Source organism: Corythoichthys intestinalis, chromosome 9 (assembly GCF_030265065.1).
Source record: "Corythoichthys intestinalis isolate RoL2023-P3 chromosome 9, ASM3026506v1, whole genome shotgun sequence".
In the NCBI taxonomy this organism is placed as follows: Eukaryota; Metazoa; Chordata; class Actinopteri; order Syngnathiformes; family Syngnathidae; genus Corythoichthys; species Corythoichthys intestinalis.
Genome location: NC_080403.1, coordinates 11,546,694 through 11,569,032, shown reverse-complemented (window position 1 = coordinate 11,569,032; position 22,339 = coordinate 11,546,694). Strand labels below are relative to the sequence as shown.

The window sequence follows — 22,339 nt, the reverse complement described above, 5'->3', positions numbered from 1 at the left end:
TCCAAATAAAAGTACAAGTACAGAGGCAATCACACCTGCTTTTGCGGAGTCCTGCCTCGCTTCTGTTACCAGTGTTGGGGCTGACTGACTCTGTTCTGCTGCTGTCTGATCTTCTTCCCCATCACTGTGCTCTATCACTGATGCTGGCTGTGCACCATCGTCACGCTGGTGCTGCTCTGTCGGTTCCTCTCCTCCTTCTCCTCACTAAGCCTCTGTTGCTCCCGTCATTTCTTTCTCTCCTCCTGTGCTAATTTTCTTCTTAAAATAAGAAGCAATGGATGTCGACTTTCTCTTCATCGTCTGAAAATTGACTAGCAGCAGCTAGCGTTAGCTACGTAACTCAGTTACACAAGTCGAAACCACGTCAAAAAGCTGCTCTAACAGGTGTGAAACAGCACAATTTAGCTTCTTGCACATGTCAGATGGCGCATACTTTCCCTTCTTCTTTTACAAAGGTAGTCAGACTTATATACTTACTTGCAGTCTTCTCCGTCTTCTCTCTTTACTGTCGTGGCGTTCACCAAAATAACTGCCCATCGAATTAGTGTTGTATCGGTCGCGAACGATTCGGTCTTTTTGAACGAATTGTTTGGGTGAACGAGACCGAACTAATCACCATCTTCACTGATTCGTTCTATGAAGTTAGGGCTTGTTCGCTGCGTGGGAGGGCGTTGAGCAAGCGGCAGCGTTATCTGACATCACACACGACCAATCAGACGCCAGCCTCATCGCGGGCAGGGGAGGGAGCGGAAACAGAATCAGGGCGTCTGTCAATCACTTCCACGTGTAGCCAATAAGCAGCCAGCGTGCACGCAAGGGGGCAAGACTGAGTTATGTCACTTCCCGTTCAGTGACTCGGTCCTCCGGTTAGTGACGGGATCTCTCGTTCACTTGAGTAAACGAATCCATTCCGGTTCGTTCAGTAAAAAGATTCGTTCAAACGAATCGTTCAACGAATCGTTCGCCCCCCTCATCTCCCTCCCCGCCCAAATGAATCGTTCGGTTAGTGAACGGGAAGTGACGTTGCCGAACGAATCACCAAAGACCGCTTCGCAGTATAACTGAACGGGAAGTGACATTGCTTGGTCCCTCCCTCTCTTGCACATTGACCACTCGTCGTAGTTTCAGAAATGAGTGACAGGCGATATCATTCTGCTTTCACAGACAGCCTCGTCTCCCTCCCGCTGCTCCAAAAGCGAGGGAGAACTTCCGCGTCGTCTGTCCTAGTTCTATGGGCTCAAAGTCATGGCTCGTGCTTGCATTTCGATTTAGGACACGGTTAAACATTTTCCTTTTGAGGGGGAAGTGGGGGTTTGGGGTCGGGGGCGCACGGACTTTTAGCATGATCTTGCTCACATATACAATGCTGCTGCTTCTACCAGCCAACGCGGCATGCTCGCTGTCACGAAAATAAAAATAAATCGAAAGTTTAATTCCTAAATATGGAACGACCAACACATCATATTTACCTCTCGCTCTGTTGTATTTTTGTTTTTTATTACTAAGACGATCGTATTGAATTTTTGCACTGGCATTAATAAATAAAATAATCCGGTCAGCTCCCCTGTCGTCCCCGCATCTCAGATCGTCAAATGCTGACGAGAAATAATTGTTTGCTCTTTATGATGTCGCCTTTCTACTCTCATTAGTCTGTTAAGAAAAATGTAGACATATTGCGACATCTCCCGTGTCCGTGCGCTTTGTTTTGAGCGCTTGAGTAGCACATGATGGACGGATTGACATAATTTGTCAAACCAACCGACACCCTCTGACACGGAAAAAAAAAAACACTCGGAAAAAATTGACATGTATATACAGTTTCATTGCAAATCAGTATTATGGTGATCATACTAAATATTCTTTTTTTTCTGTGCACATGAGGTAAATATCGCTGCCATGAAGCCTCCATATAGTGACAGTTCTCTGCCCGCTTCACTGCCGTCACGCGACCGCAGCTCAGCTTTTGCTTGCCTCGTAGCTACACGTGTTTTAAATTACTGTAAATTTGATAGTATATCGTCATAGGTACAGTCCCGAGTCTGTTGAGAAAAGTAGAACACTAAACCATGCTCGCTAGATTTGTGCGGTGTTTTTGTCTGTTTGAGCAGCATTTGATAGGCTCCACGTTAACAAATATGTGACAAAGTCATTTCCTTTCATTTTATGACTCGTTCACCGCATAGTCATTACTGGAAAGTCAAGTTAGCAGCAAGCTAGGTCAGGAACCGGAGGACCGAATCACTGAACGGGAAGTGACAAAACTCAGTCTTTCCCCCCTGCCTGCACGCTTGCTGCTTATTTGGCCACACGTGGGAATGAGTGACAGACGCCTTGATTCTGTTTCCGCTCCCTCCCCTGCACGCAATGAGGCTGGCGTCTGATTGGTCGTGTGCGATGTCAGAAGACGCTGCCGCTTGCTCAACGCCCTCCCACGCAGCGAACAAGCGCCATCAACTTCATAGAACGAATCAGTGCAGATGGTGATTAGTTCGGTCTCGTTCACCCAAACAATTCGTTCAAAAAGAACGAATCGTTCGCGACCGATACAACACTACCTCCGGTTCCTGACCTAGCTTGCTGCTAACTTGACTTTCCAGTAATGCGGTGAACGAGTCAAAAAATGGAAGGAAAGGACTTTGTCACATATTTGTTAATGTGGAGCCTATCAAATGCTGCTCATCAGACAAAACACCACACAAATCTAGCGAGCATGGTTTAGTGTACTACTTTTCTCAACAGACTCGGGACTACCTATGACTGACAACATACTATCAAATTTACAGTAGTTAAAACACGGGTAGCTAAAAATAAATTTAAAAAAACACGGGTAGCTACGAGGCAAGCAAAAGTGAGCTGCGGTCGCGTTACGGCACTCACGGCAGTGAAGGGGGCAGAGAACTGTCACTATATGGAGGCTTCATGGCAGCGATATTTACTTCATGCGCACAGAAAAAATATTTAGTATTATCACCATAATACTGATTTGCAATGAAACTGTATACACATGTCAATTTTTTCCGACTATTTTATTTATTTATTTTTTCGTGTCGGGTGTTGGTTGATCTGACAAATTATGTCCATCCGTCCATCATGTGCTACTCAAAAACAACGCACGCGGACACGGGAGATGTCGCAATATGTCTACATTTTTCTTAACAGACTAATGAGAGAAGAAAGGCAACATCGTAAAGAGCAAACAATTATTTCTCGTCAGCATTTGACAATCTGAGATGAGGGGGCGACAGGGGAGCTGACCGGATTATTTTATTTGTTAATACCAGTGCAAAAATTCAATACGATCATCTTAATACTGATTTGCAATTAAACTGTCGAATATCAAAATGTAGTATTGTTTTTATTTCAGAGCAGCACATTTGACAACTAGCTATTTCCACTTCAGTTTTAACAATAGTGACCTAAAATAATAGTGATAAGCATAAAAACACAAATACAACAGAGCGAGAGGTAAATATGATGTGTTGGTCGTTCCATATTTAGAAATTAAACTTTCAATTTATTTTTATTTTCGTGACAGCAAGCATGCTGCGTTGGCTGGTAGCATATGTGATCAAGATCATGCTAAAGAAAGTCCGTGCGACCCCGACCCCAAACCCCCATTCCCCCCACAAAAGGAAAATGTTTAACCGTGTCCTAAATCGAAATGCAAGCACGAGCCATGACTTTGAGCCCATAGAACTAGGACAGACGACGCGGAAGTTCTCCCTCGCTTTTGCAGCAGCGGGAGGGAGACGAGGCTGTCTGTGAAAGCAGAATGATATTGCCTGTCACTCATTACTGAAACTACGACGAGCGGTCAATGAGGAGCCTGTGTGCAAGAGAGAGGGAGGGACCAAGAATGTCACTTCCCGTTCAGTTATACTGCGAAGCGGTCTTTGGTGATTCGTTCGGCAACGTCACTTCCCGTTCAGTAACCGAACGATTCGTTTGGGCGGGGAGGGAGATGAGGGGGGCGAACGATTCGTTGAACGATTTGTTTGAACGAATCTTTTTACTGAACGAACCGGAATGAATTCGTTTACTCAAGTGAACGACAGATCCCGTCACTACATCGAATTGTGCTACCTTTTCGCGCGCACTAAACCGTTGCTGTCGGAGGCGGAGCGCGCAACAGCATCGGGGGCGGGGCGGGGGGACTACTGTGAAGGTGAAGAGTAGCGGCTTGCCTGGCTGAGAATTTGGGATGAAATCAAGGGCGTATGTTTGCATAGGGACTGTAGGGACATAACACTAACAACTTTTCAGGATGCTCAAATTGTCCCCACCAACTTTTAAGGCAACCTTATATGCATTTTATAATGACTTCAGTTATATTGGTAATTTAGATTGTCTCCCCATATGTTGTAAGGATATAATTGACCCTACCATTATAAAGTGAATTATTTTCATTATGTTAAGACTTACATTTAGCCCTTTTCATTGCTGAGTGTGCCAGTCCATTTCCCCTCCCTCAAATGCACGTTTGATTGGCTGATGACACACACACATACACACGTACTCACAGCCCGAGCCCTATGCCGCCGCCTCCACCCCCTTTGAAGAAGAGGGATATTAGAAGGTTTTGTTTTTTTCGACCAGCTGCAGCCACTGTATTTAACGTAAAAAGACGTCAATGTTGTGGGTGTGGGGAACACACCACTAATTTTGCTACTGAAAGTCCGACCTGTATCAGCGTTAGCATAACATTAAACTGTGTGAATTTGCTAACCTGCAAAACTTGAATAGGAAGCTGCTTAGAAAGAAGTGTCCTCCTGTATGTATTTTCTACTGTTAACCTTAAACTGTAAGAAATGCAGTGAACCGACGTTTATCCCTTTCTCCCCAATTTTCATTTATATTTTATTTATGTGGTTTTAAAGCAGGCCGAAGGAAATTTCATTTTTTTTGTTGAGTTTGGCTGTGCTTGTGGACAAAAGCAGTAGAGTCTTACCTGAAGGAAGCCTGAATTTTTAATTATTTTTGTTTATCCCTGACTAAGAGTTTTTTTTTTTGTGTTATTTCTAACGTATATTTTTATATACTACATATGCTATATTGATTTCTAAACAATGTTGAGTGGTCTTAAGACAACTGTTTATTTTTTGCGTTCCTGGATAGTTAAGAGATTATTAACAAGTTTGTATTTATTGTGTATTTTAATATAATTTGAGTTATGTTCAAATATTGAAATCTAAATTATATTCAGCCATTTATACTGGAAGTTTTCAAACTGTTTAGTAGTTTTTGAAAACAAAGGTTTGAATGGAACAGTGTATCACCTAAATCAATACATATGAAAGTTAGTATAAGTCAATACAGATGTATTTTGCCTTGATTATTTAGCCTATCAATTAATTAGGTTTATATTCGTGAGAAATGTAGCCATGTTCAATAATCTTTTCGGTTTTATTAATGTCCCGTCCCCAGCAAAAAGTGTACATGCAGGTTATGCTGTTATATCGTCCCTGAGACCAAACCTACGCCCTTGGATGAAATGCATAACTGATGCTACAAAGTGGGGTGGCCAACAAATTTATAGGGGGGCTTTGGCCACCCCCTGGTGGCGCCACTGCGCCTGGTTGGTGCTGCACGACGCGCTCCTCGTCCCGGACGTCCTCCCGATTGTTCTGCTCGGTCATCCACCGCCTGGCATCCTGGACTCCTCCTGATCGTCGTTCTTGGTCGTTCATCACCTGGCACACCGGACATCCTCCTGATCGTCCTACTTGGACATCCCACACCTGGCATCCTGGACGTCCTCCTGATCGTCCATTCGGTCGTCTACCACCAGCGCCCCAGCCGTGCATCCCGACCGTTCCGTTAAATTGGGCTGCATCTGGCGTCCTGTTTGGGTGAATTCTCGGGGGAGCCCTGTGTAGTGACCACTACATTATCACAAAATTCACCTTGGGAACTTGTTTCGGGCATGTTGTGTCCAAAGTCCAAAGTGCACATTGACAACACAGATGTTCTGAACCTCCCCATCAGAGAAAATAAAACTAAATATGATAAGTAAGCCTCCTCATGTCTTTCGTTGCTCTTAAAGATTTGATCCATTTTATGTTGCATTGCCCTTTTTTGTTACATCAATTTAACCTTTTTTTTTTTTTTTTTTTTTTTTTTTTGCTGCTCCAGAAAACATGCACATTTGAACCAATCAGAGCTAACTATCTCTGCTGATCACGTCAGTATGACAGCCAATTGAACTGATAAATGAGTCCAGGCGTTTTGCTTTGCTGCGTGTATTTGCACATTGACATAACTTATCATCGTCAGACTCAGAAAACTGCAGCAGCTGGGGAAACCTCCATGCCGTTCGTGGAATAAAATAAATAATAAATATTGGTGGAAACAGATTACGCTACATGAGCACTTTATTATGCCTGTTGTTAACACTTGTGTATATAAATCTGATGTTGGTAGATTGTTTTCTTCTTGGAGATGAGGCAGCTTAGCATTTTTTTTTTTTTTTACATAGCGTTTTGACAGTTGCTGACATATTTTCGGAATCAAAGCACCGTGTACCGGAACAGCATTCTGGCCCTGAATCTTATAGCGGAACTGCGTTCTGGCCCTGTATCTTATACCGGAACTGCGTTCCTGACCATTCTGGCCCACTTTCACCCCTGGATATGACACAAATATTATATAAGATCAAATCGGTGAACCTCATTTTTCATGACTTTCATGTACTTCTGTGACGGTTTGTATATTGTAATGTTATACTAGCAGGACGGGGGGGGGGGGGGGGGGTCACCCTTACTATCGTTTATCACAGCAGTATCACAGCACCCCCCTCTGCTATAAGCAACTTACCAATTTATTACAGCTCATTCAATATTTTAACCAATTTTCCCCTCAGACCCGGAGCATTGTGCTTTTTGAAGCAATCAAATGTACTATGATGAGATTATTTGACCATTCTCGCAGTTGGCGTGATGTCACGATGACGTCATCTCGCATAGCAACGTGTCGCCATTTTGAGAGGGGGGCACGCACAGGTAAACATCCGTAGACAAACGTTGTCTGAAATTCATATATTTTAGCTGTTTTTTGAGTCTTTTTTTCATAAAAACGTCTTAAACATGACTTATTATTATCACGAGTCACTGCCGACAGACGCGAGGAGGCGATACAACTTAAAATGACCGTGTATTGGCCTGTAAATCTGCCCATACAAAGTCGTGGCTGATAGCTGGATAAACAATCCAAAGGAATTGCCTGCAGTGGAGTTCGGAAACATCTACAACTACCTTGTAAAGTCATCCAGTAAGTTGACCTTTATCAATTACGTGGAATATGTACTGTGTGGAACCAAGAAAACAGTATGTATGGAGTGATTATTTCTTCCGTAACCGGTAATTCGCTTCCAAGCGTTATTTAGCCGTGAAAATGTCACGGCAAAATAACCAATTCCCACCAGGCCAATAATAAACCGATTGACCGATCAGAGCAGTTCACGGCAAAAGAAAAATAACGCCTTGTGAGTTGTCGGTTCTGGTAATAATAACCACTGCCTAGTCTATTGAATCCTAGCAGATAATTGGGGGGAAAAAATTGATTAGTTTACACACCAGCAATAAAATGTCGGCTGCAAACATAAATGTGCCTCGTCCACGGAACCGTCTTCTTTTACTGTTCCTCGATTTATTGCTTTCAGCCAATTGCTTGTCATTTTCTTCTCACAAGGAAGAATAAAGAACTTCAAATGCGGCTCCGAACTCTTCCTTGTGTTACAACCCGCAACACGGCAACTTTTAGTCATTCCGACGGAAAAAAAAAAAGACCGCAAATAAGACAAAAGTTCAACGCGTTTGTACTACAATACATGACAGCGCAACTGCTTGTGACTCGTGTTTTGCCCCCATTTCAATATGGCGACGCTTTGTTGTGGCTGGTGACGCCATTCATGCCCGGACGTACGACTGCGAGAATGCAATATTCAAATTTGTCGTCCCGTTTAAATGAATATACGCTGCTTTACTGCCACCTAATGGACGAACAGCGCTGGTACATCCCAAACACTGACAGGCAGACACGACACAAGATTTCATTTTTTACACTGACAGGCAAATACTGTACATGCATTTATGATAAACACATAACACCAATATGAATGAATTAAACACGCATCTCTTTAAAAGAAGATTTGTTGGTTTCGACTACACAATAAAATCAACATGACTTTGCCCTTCGGTCTTTGAATCCTCAGATCAGTCAAGAGCTGCTTTCAGAGATGAGGCTCAGGCGTTCCTTTACAGAGTCAGAGCCTCTGACGGAATATGAATGCCACCCTGCTGAAAAGTAAATTATTTATCACCAAGCAGTAGAACCTTGACTGGAAAAGGACATCCACCTACTCTTGTAGCCTACCGAGTTGTGCCGAAAGTTGCATCATTGTACGCTGGGATATCAAATAACTGCCCCAAAAGGTAATTCAACTTGTATTACTTACAAAAGGATACATTATTGTAGTATTTCGAAATGCGCATAGACGAACAAAAATTGGGTAGCATTAATAATCAGTGATGAGGCTAAAACCCATTAAGGTGACCCTGTGCTGAATTCCAATCCCCCCCTATTTCAAGAAAGGTCAAATCAAGGGCGGAGGTTTGCATAGGGATGGTAGGGACATATCACTACCAACTTTTTAGGATGCTAAAATTGTCCCCACCAACTTTTAAGCAACCTTATTTGCATTATAAAATGATTTCAGCTACAGTGCCTTGCAAAAGTATTCGGCCCCCTTGAATCTTGCAACCTTTTGCCACATTTCAGGCTTCAAACAAAGATATGAAATTTAATTTTTTTGTCAAGAATCAACAACAAGTGGGACACAATCGTGAAGTGGAACAACATTTATTGGATAATTTAAACTGTTTTAACAAATAAAAAACTGAAAAGTGGGGCGTGCAATATTATTTGGCCCCTTTACTTTCAGTGCAGCAAACTCACTCCAGAAGTTCAGTGAGGATCTCTGAATGATCCAATGTTGTCCTAAATGACCGATGATGATAAATAGAATCCACCTGTGTGTAATCAAGTCTCCGTATAAATGCACCTGCTCTGTGATAGTCTCAGGGTTCTGTTTAAAGTGCAGAGAGCATTATGAAAACCAACGAACACACTAGGCAGGTCCGAGATACTGTTGTGGAGAAGTTTAAAGCCGGATTTGGATACAAAAAGATTTCCCAAGCTTTAAACATCTCAAGGAGCACTGTGCAAGCCATCATATTGAAATGGAAGGAGCATCAGACCACTGCAAATCTACCAAGACCCGGCCGTTCTTCCAAACTTTCTTCTCAAACAAGGAGAAAACTGATCAGAGATGCAGCCAAGAGGCCCATGATCACTCTGGATGAACTGCAGAGATCTACAGCTGAGGTGGGAGAGTCTGTCCATAGGACAACAATCAGTCGTACACTGCACAAATCTGGCCTTTATGGAAGAATGGCTAGAAGAAAGCCATTTCTCAAAGATATCCATAAAAAGTCTCGTTTAAAGTTTGCCACAAACCACCTGGGAGACACACCAAACATGTGGAAGAAGGTGCTCTGGTCAGATGAAACCAAAATTGAACTTTTTGGCCACAATGCAAAACGATATGTTTGGCGTAAAAGCAACACAGCTCATCACCCTGAACACACCATCCCCACTGTCAAACATGGTGGTGGCAGCATCATGGTTTGGGCCTGCTTTTCTTCAGCAGAGACAGGGAAGATGGTTAAAATTGACGGGAAGATGGATGCAGCCAAATACAGGAACATTCTGGAAGAAAACCTGTTGGTATCTGCACAAGACCTGAGACTGGGACGGAGATTTATCTTCCAACAGGACAATGATCCAAAACATAAAGCCAAATCTACAATGGAATGGTTCAAAAATAAACGTATCCAGGTGTTAGAATGGCCAAGTCAAAGTCCAGACCTGAATCCAATCGAGAATCTGTGGAAAGAGCTGAAGACTGCTGTTCACAAACACTCTCCATCCAACCTCACTGAGCTCGAGCTGTTTTGCAAGGAAGAATGGGCAAGAATGTCAGTCTCTCGATGTGCAAAACTGATAGAAACATACCCCAAGCGACTTGCAGCTGTAATTGGAGCAAAAGGTGGCGCTACAAAGTATTAACGCAAGGGGGCCGAATAATATTGCACGCCCCACTTTTCAGTTTATTTGTTAAAAAAGTTTAAATTATCCAATAAATTTTGTTCCACTTCACGATTGTGTCCCACTTGTTGTTCTTGACAAAAAATTAAAATTTTATATCTTTGTTTGAAGCCTGAAATGTGGCGAAAGGTTGCAAGGTTCAAGGGGGCCGAATACTTTTGCAAGGCACTGTATATAGGGAATTTAGATTTGTCTTCCCATATGTTGTAAGAATAGAATTGACCCTACCATTATTAAGTGTTTTCATTATGTTTATGTTTACTAATAAAAACCAGACATTCTGGAAGTTTTCAAAATGTTTCTTAGCAGTTTTTGAAACCAAAGGTTTGAATTGAACAGTGCATTACCTGAACCAATGCACGTAAAAGTTATTATTAGTCGATACTGATTTATTTTGCATTGATCATTTAGTCCAGTGGTTCTTAACCTGGGTTCGATCGACCCCTGGGGTTCAGTGAGTAAGTCTAAGGGGTTCGGCGAAGGTAAAGAAATGCAGAGCCCTATTTTCGTACGCTGATTAAACCTAGGCAAAGTGGCTTTTTAGACCAGGTTTGGAGGCTTAATCCATTGCTTTGAACGATTTGTCCTCGATCTTGTAGGAGGAGGAACAGTTTTGCCCAGTGGAAGGTCGACTCGCACTTGGTATGAGGGAATACAACAGACTAATGGGCAGCGTGGTCTCAAATTTTGACCTGTTTATAAAACATGCTGTCAAAATGAGAATTTTGAATGGGAATTTGCTTAGATATATAGGTTTTGAATTTGACAAAAATAACATCTAATTCCGAAGGGGTTTGGTGAATCCACATGTGAAACTTGTGGGGTTCGGTACCTTTTACAAGGTTAAGAACCACTGATTTAGTCTTATCAATTATTTAGGTTCATATTTATGAGAAATGTGTCCCTTTGCCCCATTCACCCAATCTGTTTGGTCTTATTAATGTCCCGTCCCCAGCAAAAAGTGTACATGCAGGTTATGCTGTTAAATTGTCCCTACTAACGTTGAGACCAAACCTACGCCCTTGGGTCAAATTGAGTGTTTCACTATAGGTTGAAGTTTGCCACCTATGCAGTTTGATTTACTGTATTTGTATTGAGCAACTTTCAAATTAGTGACGTTGTGACATCACAGCACACCTTATTATGCAGGTACCAGCCCACTTTGTGCCCAATTGCCAATACCTCCTACAAGGTTGTAATATAAACACCTGCCCACTGACACGCTCACTCACCAAATGTCAACCAGACCAAAGTTTAAACATCAATTCTGATCCAGCGATGTTTTGTTTGCAGAGGCAAACAAATCGATTGAATCGGAAACATTCAATTAATCGATCAATCCATTTCTAAATGACCTTCCTAAAAACAAGTATGACAAGAATAGCTTTTTTTACTTTTTATTGTTGCTGGAGGCTCTAATACAATATGAATCATAAGCTTTACAAAATTAAAACAAAAACAAAATACAAAGTTTCCCCTCCAAAATGGAAACGGTCAAAGGTTTCCACTGACACAAAAACTGTGACACCCCCCCCCCCCCCAAACAAAGACATGGAAGGTGAGCAGAGAGAAGAGTTAAAGATACTGTAAAGGGGGGAATGGGGGGGTTAAACAGTCATGTTATACACATTGTGGCAAGGTGGGAGGGGTGGGGTCATTGTTAAGGTGGGAAGTATTTCCACTGACTGCAGCTCCCCGCTTGCGCATGGGCTCACATGCATGCCGACAGATGACAAGTAAAATCTTCCGACACAAGGCAAAAGCCTCCATGTGAAGGAAGACGAAAACGACGATTATCAATTGACAAATAAATCTAGGGGGAATGCAAGGAAATAATGTGTTATACACAATGAGCCTGTGCATGTCTGTCTCCTCAACTGAGAGGAAATAAAGATCAGTTCCGACTGCCTGATAATAATGCTGAGGAGGGGAGGGGATTAGTACTATGCCGACCCTCACACCGCAAGATTATTATTAACCGTCATAACGCTATCATTAGTTTCATAATATGGAAGGGAGTGTGAGTGAATGGCTTCAGAACATTTAGATACATGAAAAACAAAAGTGACCGGAATAAGGGGAGGAGAAAAGCTTAGCTTTTTCTCCTTTTTTTTCCAATTTGTCTTTTTTTCCCACAAATAAACAAGAGTGCAGCACGGAGGAGGCGGTGAAGGAGAGACGGAAAGAAACGAGAAGAGATGGCGGAGAGAAACGGACAGAACAGTAGCATCTCTAGCTTTGGTTTTTCAGTTTGAGTGCCTTGAACAGTTCGCTTTGGAGAGCCTCCTGCTTTGACTTGTCAGCCAGAGATGAAACACTCCTGTGAGGGTGACACAATGCAGACAAAATCAGTGTGTGCGAAACAAGGTTGAAAAATACAAAGGAAAGTCTGTACAAAAACATGTTAATAGGTGCCTCCGTTCTATTCTCCTTTTGTGCAAGGAAATACCATTCACGTCTTATCATAATACAGAAACATTCTTGGAAATCATGTCATTTGGAACTCATTCATCCCAAACGACATCATACCTTTACCACTCCTCATGTGCCACAACATTAGAAAGTTGGCATGATTCTTTGCCACTGCGATGCACATTCACACAAAAATATCTGTTGACAGTATTGATCAAAATTAAGCATTAATATTGTGTGGCTAAATTTTAGAAATTTCTCTAGTATTGGTTGCCAAATTATGCAGGCGTAAACTAATGTGGTTGATGAGGAATTGGTAGAAGGCAATAGTAGTGTTTGTCTATCACTGCAACGAGGAGTTCGTAATTTTTAAATGGTTACATTGTAGTTATCAAAAAAGTTAATATCACTTTCACACCAGTTTTCAACAATCGGACACTCAGTAATGTTTGCAACATCACAGGTGGTAACTTTGATTACACGCAGAGACGTTCAACATTGTTACTTTCAGATAGTCACACACAGACCAATTCAGGAGTTTGACAATCACCTTTTAAATGTGGTGCAATTGACAGCAATAGGACCGCCCTGTTCAAATGAATTGGCCGTCTACTGTGGTCAACAGCAGTCAATAAGTAAATAAAATGCTTTGCATTTTTTTTCCTGAGTTCCAGCTATTATGATACAATGATACAGCATACAGTGAAATTGCCACCGTTTTTGGCTCTTGACTGGTACTTTGTTTCTCATAGGGCCCGAGTGAGTAAAACAACAGGAACACCAGCACTGAGCGTCAGAAGTTTCTAACATTTTCCACACACGTGCACAGTCCCCATGCCAGGCTGTACCTCCGACCCTAGTCAATGAAGATCTGACGCTGGGTGAGTACCTGTGACAGCTCCCTTTGGAGCTGTCGGTACTTTTGATTATCAGGCAAAGACTCAACAGATCTAGAGCACAGAGAAGAGGTGGAGAGGGAGGGAGGTGTTTATAGTTTGCACAAAAGATGATAATGGAAAAGAAAAGCAGTGCTTAAAGATATGATTAAGACAGAAGGGTTGAGGAGATCGGGAAAGATGAGAATCTGTATAATGTAATACAGAAAACCTAAACTAAACATATAACAATGGAGAGACCCTAACAAAATTTCCAGAAGGACCCAAGAGGCGTTACAGATGCCTAATAAGATTCTTAGCTTATCATCAGAAAAACCCTGCTACTCATCATTTTCTATGACAAGTCTGAATGACAAATCTGAAATGTTTTGTGTGTGTGTAATAATGCCATTTACTGAAGATATTCATGTTCCTAACCCTTTATAGGGCAATTGACCATCTTTGGTTATTTAAAAAATTAATAAAACCTCATTGAGACCAGGCGTCAATATACTAGTATGTGGAGATTACATTTTGGGTAATGTAGACCAAAATATTAACATTTGGAAAACAATTATGGCGTACATGACAAAAAATTAAATGTTCTCATAATACCTTGTCTCAATTTAAATACTATGTATACTGTTTATACATTATTAAACTTTTTAAATATTTTATTATGAATGAGGAAAATTTTGTTAACATTAATTTATAAAACAAATAGAAATACACCCTGGTTATGAACCCCAATAATACTCTAAAGTTGATAATAAATAAGTTAACATTAATAAAAAAAAAAAATTCAATTAAAAAATATATTAAATAAAGAGAATAATTAAAGTTTTAGCTTTTTCATTAAAGCTATTCTTTTTCAAAAAAATATTTACTCATAAATGAGTGGCCTTTTAAGGGTTAATGGAAACAGTTCTGAGGTCACATATTGGTCACAAGGGTTGTTACCTTGTAAAAATGTCCTTTAAGCAATACGAGGTAAGAAACTACAGCAACAACAAAAGAGTGCTAACACAAAAAGGTGACGCGCTGTTGACTGATGTTGGTTTTGTACATTTGATACTTACCTAAGTCCGTTGACAATGTCCTTGGTCTTCCCAAAGTAGATGTCATTCAATGTGGAGCGAATCTTGTTCTCCATCTCCTGCAACAAAGATATAAAAGCTTAAAGGTTGAAAACGCAACAAGAGAACATTGATTAGCTAGTCTAAGGCGCTGCGCTTTATGCAGCAGGTGACGTCACACAGATAATCCAGATAATAAAAAAATTCAACCGATAATGCAATCCGATAATTATGTACTTGATTTAGCCTCCAAATGTGCGCAACCGAAGAATTCAGCACGCCGCCTCCTCAACCCCTCCCCTCTCTGAAGCCCCTGAGGGTGGAGGGGTTGAGGAGGCGGAGCTACACGACAAGAAATAGTTGAATATTATGGCGGCTGTTACTAAAAAAACGACGCTCTCGCCATCTTCGAAACATGTACCGCAGAAGTTCCACGGGGCCGAAAGAAAGCGTCCTCATTCAAAACCACTAACCCAGCATCCATTTAAAACTGCATCACAAAGATTTTTGGAACGAATACGAGGCTGCTGCTAGCGGGAATGCTAAAGCTATTGTAAACACAAACTAAGTGAAACTACGGGGCTTGTGACAATACAGAGTCGGGTTGTTTGGGAAAGCAGCCCAAGGCGGGTGGTAAACTCGCATCTAAAGCTAAACACCGGCACGACTGGAGACTGATAGTCGGCAAGTAGCTGTCTTTCGACGGAGCCCGCTGCTCTGGACGGTCCGATAGGCCGCCCGGGGCGGGAAGAGCCCGGTTCTCCGGCTTCAGGACCTCCGGCGAACACCCCGGTTTCTCGAGCGTTCCCCCACGGCGTGAGAGCAGAGCCAGGCCTCGAATACGCCGCGGCGAACCGGCCGGTGCGGGCGGATTATCCGGTACGAACGTAGCCGCCGCCGAGACGAGAGACTTTTTTTTTTTACCGAAATGACCCGAGAGCCAAAGCCCTGGTTAAAAAAATAATGCAGTTTATACGACCACCATTCTTCATGAAAAACATGCCAATCGCATTTTCACCATGAACATTTTGAAAAGTGATGTCCAGTAAGAAAGCTTACCATGACGGCACAGTGGTTAGATGACAATTTAAACATGGAGAAAACGAAGTCAGCCAGTCAATAATGCATTCAGTATATAAAATGACGAGCGGTCAGATGACTTTGTAACGCTGCCTTTATTTTCGGCTTAACAAAACTCAGGCACAAAAGAACACGCACGGAGATGCGAGCTCCAACTCCATCCAGATAGTACTGCCGTGTATCAGTTTAGCTGCTGTAAAGCAAATGTCGTGACTCGTGAGTGCCGCAAATGTAAACAAAGCGCTGCAGAATGGGTACATGACATCTCGCTCTTTTGAGTTAATCATTTTCACAGTGTGCAACAAAGCATATAACATTGGCAATCACTTTTCAAATTAATTTAACTTATTTGTCTGCTCAATTACAGTCACAGTAGATAATCAAAACTTATTGGCACTTATCAATTTAAATATGCACATTCCTGTTGTAATGAAATAACAATAATATTCTGTAGCCACAAATATTATTCAAAATATTTTCTTCTTCTAAGTTTTTTTTTTTTTTAGGATTAAGGATAATAATGTATTGCTTAAAATAAGGCTGTTAAGATTAATTTCAGCTAGCTATTTTTCTTCCAAGAAATCTGAGAGAAATACACTTGAAGCGATGGCAGATAATTTCACTTATTTCCAATAGATTTACACTTAAAACTGACTAGTTTTAGGGAGGTGTGTTTTGCCGTGTATTAATGTTATATATGTTAGGAATGGCTTACTTTTAAAGGCATTTTTGTGCAACTTAGGTATTACTCTGTAAGTAATTGTTGCCAAAAAGTTTACGATTACACAATGTCAGACAATCTGTCATTATTTAGATGTTGGAATTGAATACTTGTTCATATTTTATGTTGAAAAAAAGAGCAATAAATTATATTTTTGCACAGTAATATTTTCTTTTGTGTATACTTTAAAATTTTACATAAATATTTTAATAGAATTATCGGCTTGACATTATCGGTTATCGGTTGAAATGAGGAGGAAATTATCGGTTATCGGTATCGGTTGAAAAATGTATTATCGTGCATCACTATTTATATATATAAATCCCCCTGCATGAGGCTGTACTGACTTCAACAAGGCGGCCAATGTTAGCGATGTGGGGCGAAGACTCTCCAACCGTATCGTCTTTTTCTGTCTGCAGAGATGAAACAAAACAAATGGATGCGTGGCCTGGCAGATGACGTCAATAACGCTCAAGCTTTTCACCATACTTGTCTTGTTAGGCTGCCCCCCAAATTCATGGTTCCAGAGTCAATCTTGGTCGTCTGAAGCCACAACATAACGGTGGAGGTGAGTTTGTAGTGAGCGTTGCGGCCACTGGACTTCTCCTGATCACATCAACAGAAAATAACAGGTCATTGCTTGCATAATGGTGCATTTTTGACATCTGCTGTTTCAGTACGTTTTTGTATTTTTGGTCAAATTCAGAAATGCTGAATAGGTGACCTTTAATCGACTCACCTGCACCTCCACCACATGGATGGAGTCCCAGCACCCTTTAATCTTTTTAGATCCATCTCCAGCCTTTTTGATGAGAATAACCCCAGCGAAGCCGTGGTCCAAATCCCAGAGGTACACTGATGATACACCACCCTCAAAGTACCTACAGACAACAAAAAAATACAACACTATGTACAGTGCCTTGGAAAAAAGTATTCAACACCCTTAAATATTAAGGTTATTATTTACATTAAAACATGAAATCTTGAAAAAAGTCAGGGAAAAAAAACTTGAGAAGTACAAATTAGTTTGCCTAAAAACATCCCAGGAATACCATCAAATCGATCAAAATTACGATATGACATCACAACATGAGTGTTGCTTCAGTTTTTGAGGGCATATATTTGTTATGTGAAGTATTGTTTGTAACACGACTTTGGCAGTAACGTGTCAAAGGCTTAGTGCATTGAGCCATTAGCATTCATTGTGCATTGCTGGTGATGCAAGTAGTACAGGTCATATGAAAATTTAAATGTGTGTAATTCGTATTGCTGTGCAATGATAGCATTTAAACTAAAATGGAACAATGAAAATGCTCATTAAAATTCGATCATTAACAACGATGTTCCGGATCTGATCACAAATCGAGCCCGGTCAGGTCATTTTCAGAGGATTGGAATTGGACAAGGAGACAAGGATTTTTAATCAGTTTTATAAGTGGAATCAAGCACTTAATTTTTGCTTATGATTATGACCTTTTATGTTCTTTTGCTGTTAGTAGGAATTCCCTACATTTTATTTTTTGAAAAGGTTTATTTATGTGAAACAGAATATTTAAATTTGTCTGCAAACTTACTCAGTGCCACACAACTGAAGTCCTCAAAAAGGATCTGTATACATACAGTGCCCTCCATAATTATTGGATTTATAATAATTATGTGTTTTTTAGCTTCTAATATTTTTTTTCCTAAATAATATGGGATCTTAATGAAAAAAAAAAAGAGAAAAATCCAACCTTCAATACAAGTGAATTTATTCAGTGGGGAAAAAAATCCCACATAAAGAAATAATTGTTTGACATCAAATAATGTGTGTCACAATTATTAGCACCCCTGGTGTTAATACTTTGTACAAACCCCTTTTTGCCAACAAAACAGCACCTAATCTCCTATAATGTTTCACAAGATGGGAAAAGACAAAGAGGGATCTTCAGCCATTTCTCTTTGCAGAATCTCTCTAAATCATCCAGAGACCTGGGTCCTCTCCTCTGTACTCTCCTCTTCAGCTCATCCCACAGGTTTTCAAAGGGGTTGAGGTCTGGGGACTGAGATGGCCATGGAAGGAGCTTGATTTTGTGTCTGGTGAACCATTTCTGTGTAGATTTGGCCATATGTTTAGGGTCATTGTCTTGCTGAAAGACCCAGTGACGACCCATCTTCAGCTCTCGGGCAGAGGGCAACAGATTTTGATTTAAAATGTCCTGGTATTTCAAAGCATTCATGATGCCATGCACCCTAACAAGGTTCCCAGGGGCTTTGAAAGCGAAACAGCCCCACAGCATCACTGACCCACCCTCATACTTCACGGTGGGTATGAGGTGTCCACACGCCAAAAAGCTGTTTGGGAGGAATGCATGGAGAAAACATTTCCTCACTCACAATCATAAACGCAAACGTCTGGAGTTCGCCAAGCGGTATTGGGGCTTCAACTGGGACCGTGTGCTTTGGTCAGATGAGACCAAGATTGAGCTTTTTGGCAACAAACATTCTTAGTGGGTCTGGCGTGCCATGAAAGATGCGAATGCTGAAAAGCACCTCATACCCACCGTGAAGTGGGTCAGTGATGCTGTGGGGCTGTTTCGCTTCCAAAGGCCCTGGGAACCTTGTTAGGGTGCATGGCATCATGAATGCTTGGAAATACCAGGACATTTTAAATCAAAATCTGCTGCCCTCTGCCCGAGAGCTGAAGATGGGTCGTCACTGGGTCATTCAGCAAGACAATGACCCTACATATATGGCCAAATCTACACAAAAATGGTTCACCAGACACAAAATCAAGCTCCTCCCATGGCCATCTCAGTCCCCAGACCTCAACCCCATTGAAAACCTGTAGGGTGAGCTGAAGAGGAGAGTACAGAGGAGAGGACCCAGGTCTCTGGATGATTTAGAGAGATTCTGCAAAGAGGAATGGCTGAAGATCCCTCTTTCTGTCTTTTCCCATCTTGTGAAACATTATAGGAGAAGATTAGGTGCTGTTTTGTTGGCAAAAGGGGGTTGTACAAAGTATTAACACCAGGGGTGCTAATAATTGTGACACACATTATTTGATGTCAAACAATTATTTTTTTAGGTGGGATCCCCCCCCATTGAATAAATGCACTTGTATTGAAGGTTGGATTTTTCTCTTTTTTTCCATTAAGGTCCCATATTATTTAGAAAAAAAAAACTTAGAAGCTAAAAACACATAATTATTATAAATTAGGGCTGTCAAAATTATCGCGTTAACGGGCATTAATTAATTTTTTAAATTAATCACGTGAAAATATTTGACACAATTAACGCAGATGCCCCACTCAGACAGATTTAAATGACAGTACAGTGAAACACTCACTTGTTGTGGTTTATGGAGTTTTGCTGCCCTCTGCTGGCGCTTGGGTGCGACTGATTTTATAGGCTTCAGCACCCATGAGCATTGTGTAAGTAATTATTGACATCAACAATGGTGGGCTACTAGTTTATTTTTTGACTCAAAATTTTACAAATTTTATTAAAACGAAAACATTAAGAAGGGTTTTAATATAAAATTTCTATAACTTGTACTAACACTTTTCTTTCAAGAACTACAAGTCTTTCTATCCATGGATCGCTTTAACAGAATGTTAATAATGTTAATGCCATCTTGTTGATTTATTGTTATACTAAACAAATACAGTCCTTATGTACCGTATGTTGAATGTATACATGCATCTTGTGTCTTATCTTTCCATCCCAACAATAATTGACCGAAAAATATGTCATATTTTATAGATGGTTTGAATTGCGATTAATTACGATTAATTAATTTTTAAGCTGTAATTAACTCGATTAAATATTTTTAACGTTTGACAGCCCTATTATAAATCCAATAATTATGGAGGGCACTGTCTATTTTGACTTGGTTTAAAGATTACTGCACTTAAAGAGTTTTATATGACTATCAAGTTGGGATAGTTTTGTTAAAAAAAAAAAAAAAAAATTCTATATGCTTTTTCACTTCCTAAAAATTTGTCGAGGTACTGAATCGGGACTGTCGGCAGATCCTCAGAACCAGGTGAATCGGGTGTAAAAATAAGTTTTAGACATTCCTAATAAGCACAGCTGTATAGCTGGGCATGAAAATAAAAGTATTTTAATTTATAGCCCCATGTTGTAACAGTACATTACAAAACATGAAGACATGATACAAATCACTGAGTACACTTCTGTGTTCTACTCAGCATATTTGCTCATGAAGCTCTTATCAATAAAGAGGGCAGACGTGAAAAGTGTTGTGGACATGAATATATCATGGCGTTTTTGTTGCCGATCGCATAGTGAGGTTTGTATAATTTCAAACTACTAGGTATCAGAATAGCCAAAGCTAGCGAGTTGTTGGCCAAATATATGCCTGGTCCAGATGGAGGAGTCAAATGTCCTCTGCAAAGGCTATATATACAATAAATATGGCGGAAAACACAGACAAGGGCGAAAAAGAAATTTCTGCTTTTGCACCCCTCTTTAAAATAAACTGCTGTATTTTAAGTCAAAACGACTTTTGTGTTTGATAGACCCATATGTCTATTTGCTGCCATAGCAGTTTAATGGCGCATTAAGCCCCCCAACTATTTTTAATTTGTCTACCCTGAAAACTCCCTTTACAGACACCGCACAACCGCTAATGTTTCAACCCAGCCATAAAAAGAAGGTAAGTAATTATGTTCATTATTCGAAATGTCTATCATTTTTAGCTTAGAATCATTAATTGATGTGTAATATTTAGTAAAAATAAAATAAAAATTGTAAAATTATTTTAACTAGTAGGTCACCATTGCTGTTGACGTTGCAGGGCGGTGACGTCACATGGACACGCTGGCGGACTTCCACCGTGTCGCTCTAACTACATTAACATGTCCTTGATTCTGCTCTTCCAATTTGAACCCGAGTGGAACATTAATGTGAAGGACAGCAAAAGGGATGAGTCGAGTAGCGGATTTGTGTCAAGTTCGCTAGTGACAGCACTCCCCTGCTCTAGTGACGAGAGCAGGAGTGTTTGATGTCAAAAACTGTTTGCCGATCTTCATGGTAAACTATTGTGTGATCCAACTTATCCCAATATTATTATGGAGATAGGGCTCGGCCTACAAATCAAGTTAATGGATCAGGCTCGTGTCGGGCTGGATTTTTTATGTCGGGCTGGATTTTTTATGCCCGATCCTACCTCTCACTTAAATTGGCTGCAGTTACGACATCAACAATGTTTCCTCTGGAACAAAACACGATTTGACCAACATTGTGACAGCCGATGCCGACCAAAAATGACGTAATATCCGGGTTATAAAATTACGCCAGCAGCCCTCCAGCACATAGAGCACCAGTGGGCAACACGGGTCAAGTGTGTGAAAGCTCCAACCCGCTTCATTCTCGGGACATCTTTATCTTTTTGTGCGTGAAAGCAATGACGCGGGTAAATCCTGCGTCACCTTACACGGGAATTTCACTGGATATGTGTCTGAAAAGGGCTAGAGTCTGAAACCTGATGGCCCGGCCTAATTTCTCCGCATTTTGTAACTTTTTTTTTTTTTTTAAAAATACACCCGTCAGTTTTATTCATTCAAATTTGGCGGACTTGTTAATGACACTCTTTTCTTTGACCCAAGCAATTAATTTAGCAGTGTTGACTTTCACTTGAGTGTCCCTTAAAATGACATGGAGACTAGTCAGTTATTTCTCTTAAATCTGATTGTCTGTATGCATGTGTGCTTCTTTGGAACTCACAGGTCTCTGTACTGGTCAAAAGCGTTATTGGCTTCAACCTCCAGTTTCCTCAAGCGACTTGAAGGCATGGAACCTTCATCAATGGGAGGGTCGTATTTATTACTCCACGGGGATCTACAGTACCAGGAAGTAGAACATGTCAAACGTGGGGTGTACATCACATATAAATTATGTTAATGTGTTTAGTTTATTCAACATTGTTGGTGTTCATTGGAAGAAAAACAGATCAAAACTGAATCAACAAAAAAATTCTGTTTAAAAAGATTTAAAAAGCATGCCTG

General features: G+C 40.8%; 1 protein-coding gene across 3 annotated transcripts in view; it reads right to left on the bottom strand.

The window, feature by feature from the left end:
* Positions 1-11,545: 11,545 nt before the first annotated feature.
* Positions 11,546-22,339, bottom strand: part of LOC130921842 (F-actin-capping protein subunit beta) — a 31,858-nt gene continuing 21,064 nt past the window's right edge. For all 3 annotated transcript variants that reach the window (XM_057846148.1, XM_057846147.1, XM_057846146.1), the window contains exons 4-9: positions 22,059-22,172; positions 17,068-17,209; positions 16,818-16,934; positions 16,676-16,741; positions 14,531-14,607; positions 11,546-12,484 (exon numbers count right to left, since the gene is read on the bottom strand). In XM_057846148.1, the coding sequence (XP_057702131.1) occupies positions 12,397-12,484; positions 14,531-14,607; positions 16,676-16,741; positions 16,818-16,934; positions 17,068-17,209; positions 22,059-22,172 (604 nt within the window). In that variant the 3' untranslated portion in view covers positions 11,546-12,396. The remainder of the gene's footprint in view (positions 12,485-14,530; positions 14,608-16,675; positions 16,742-16,817; positions 16,935-17,067; positions 17,210-22,058; positions 22,173-22,339) is intronic.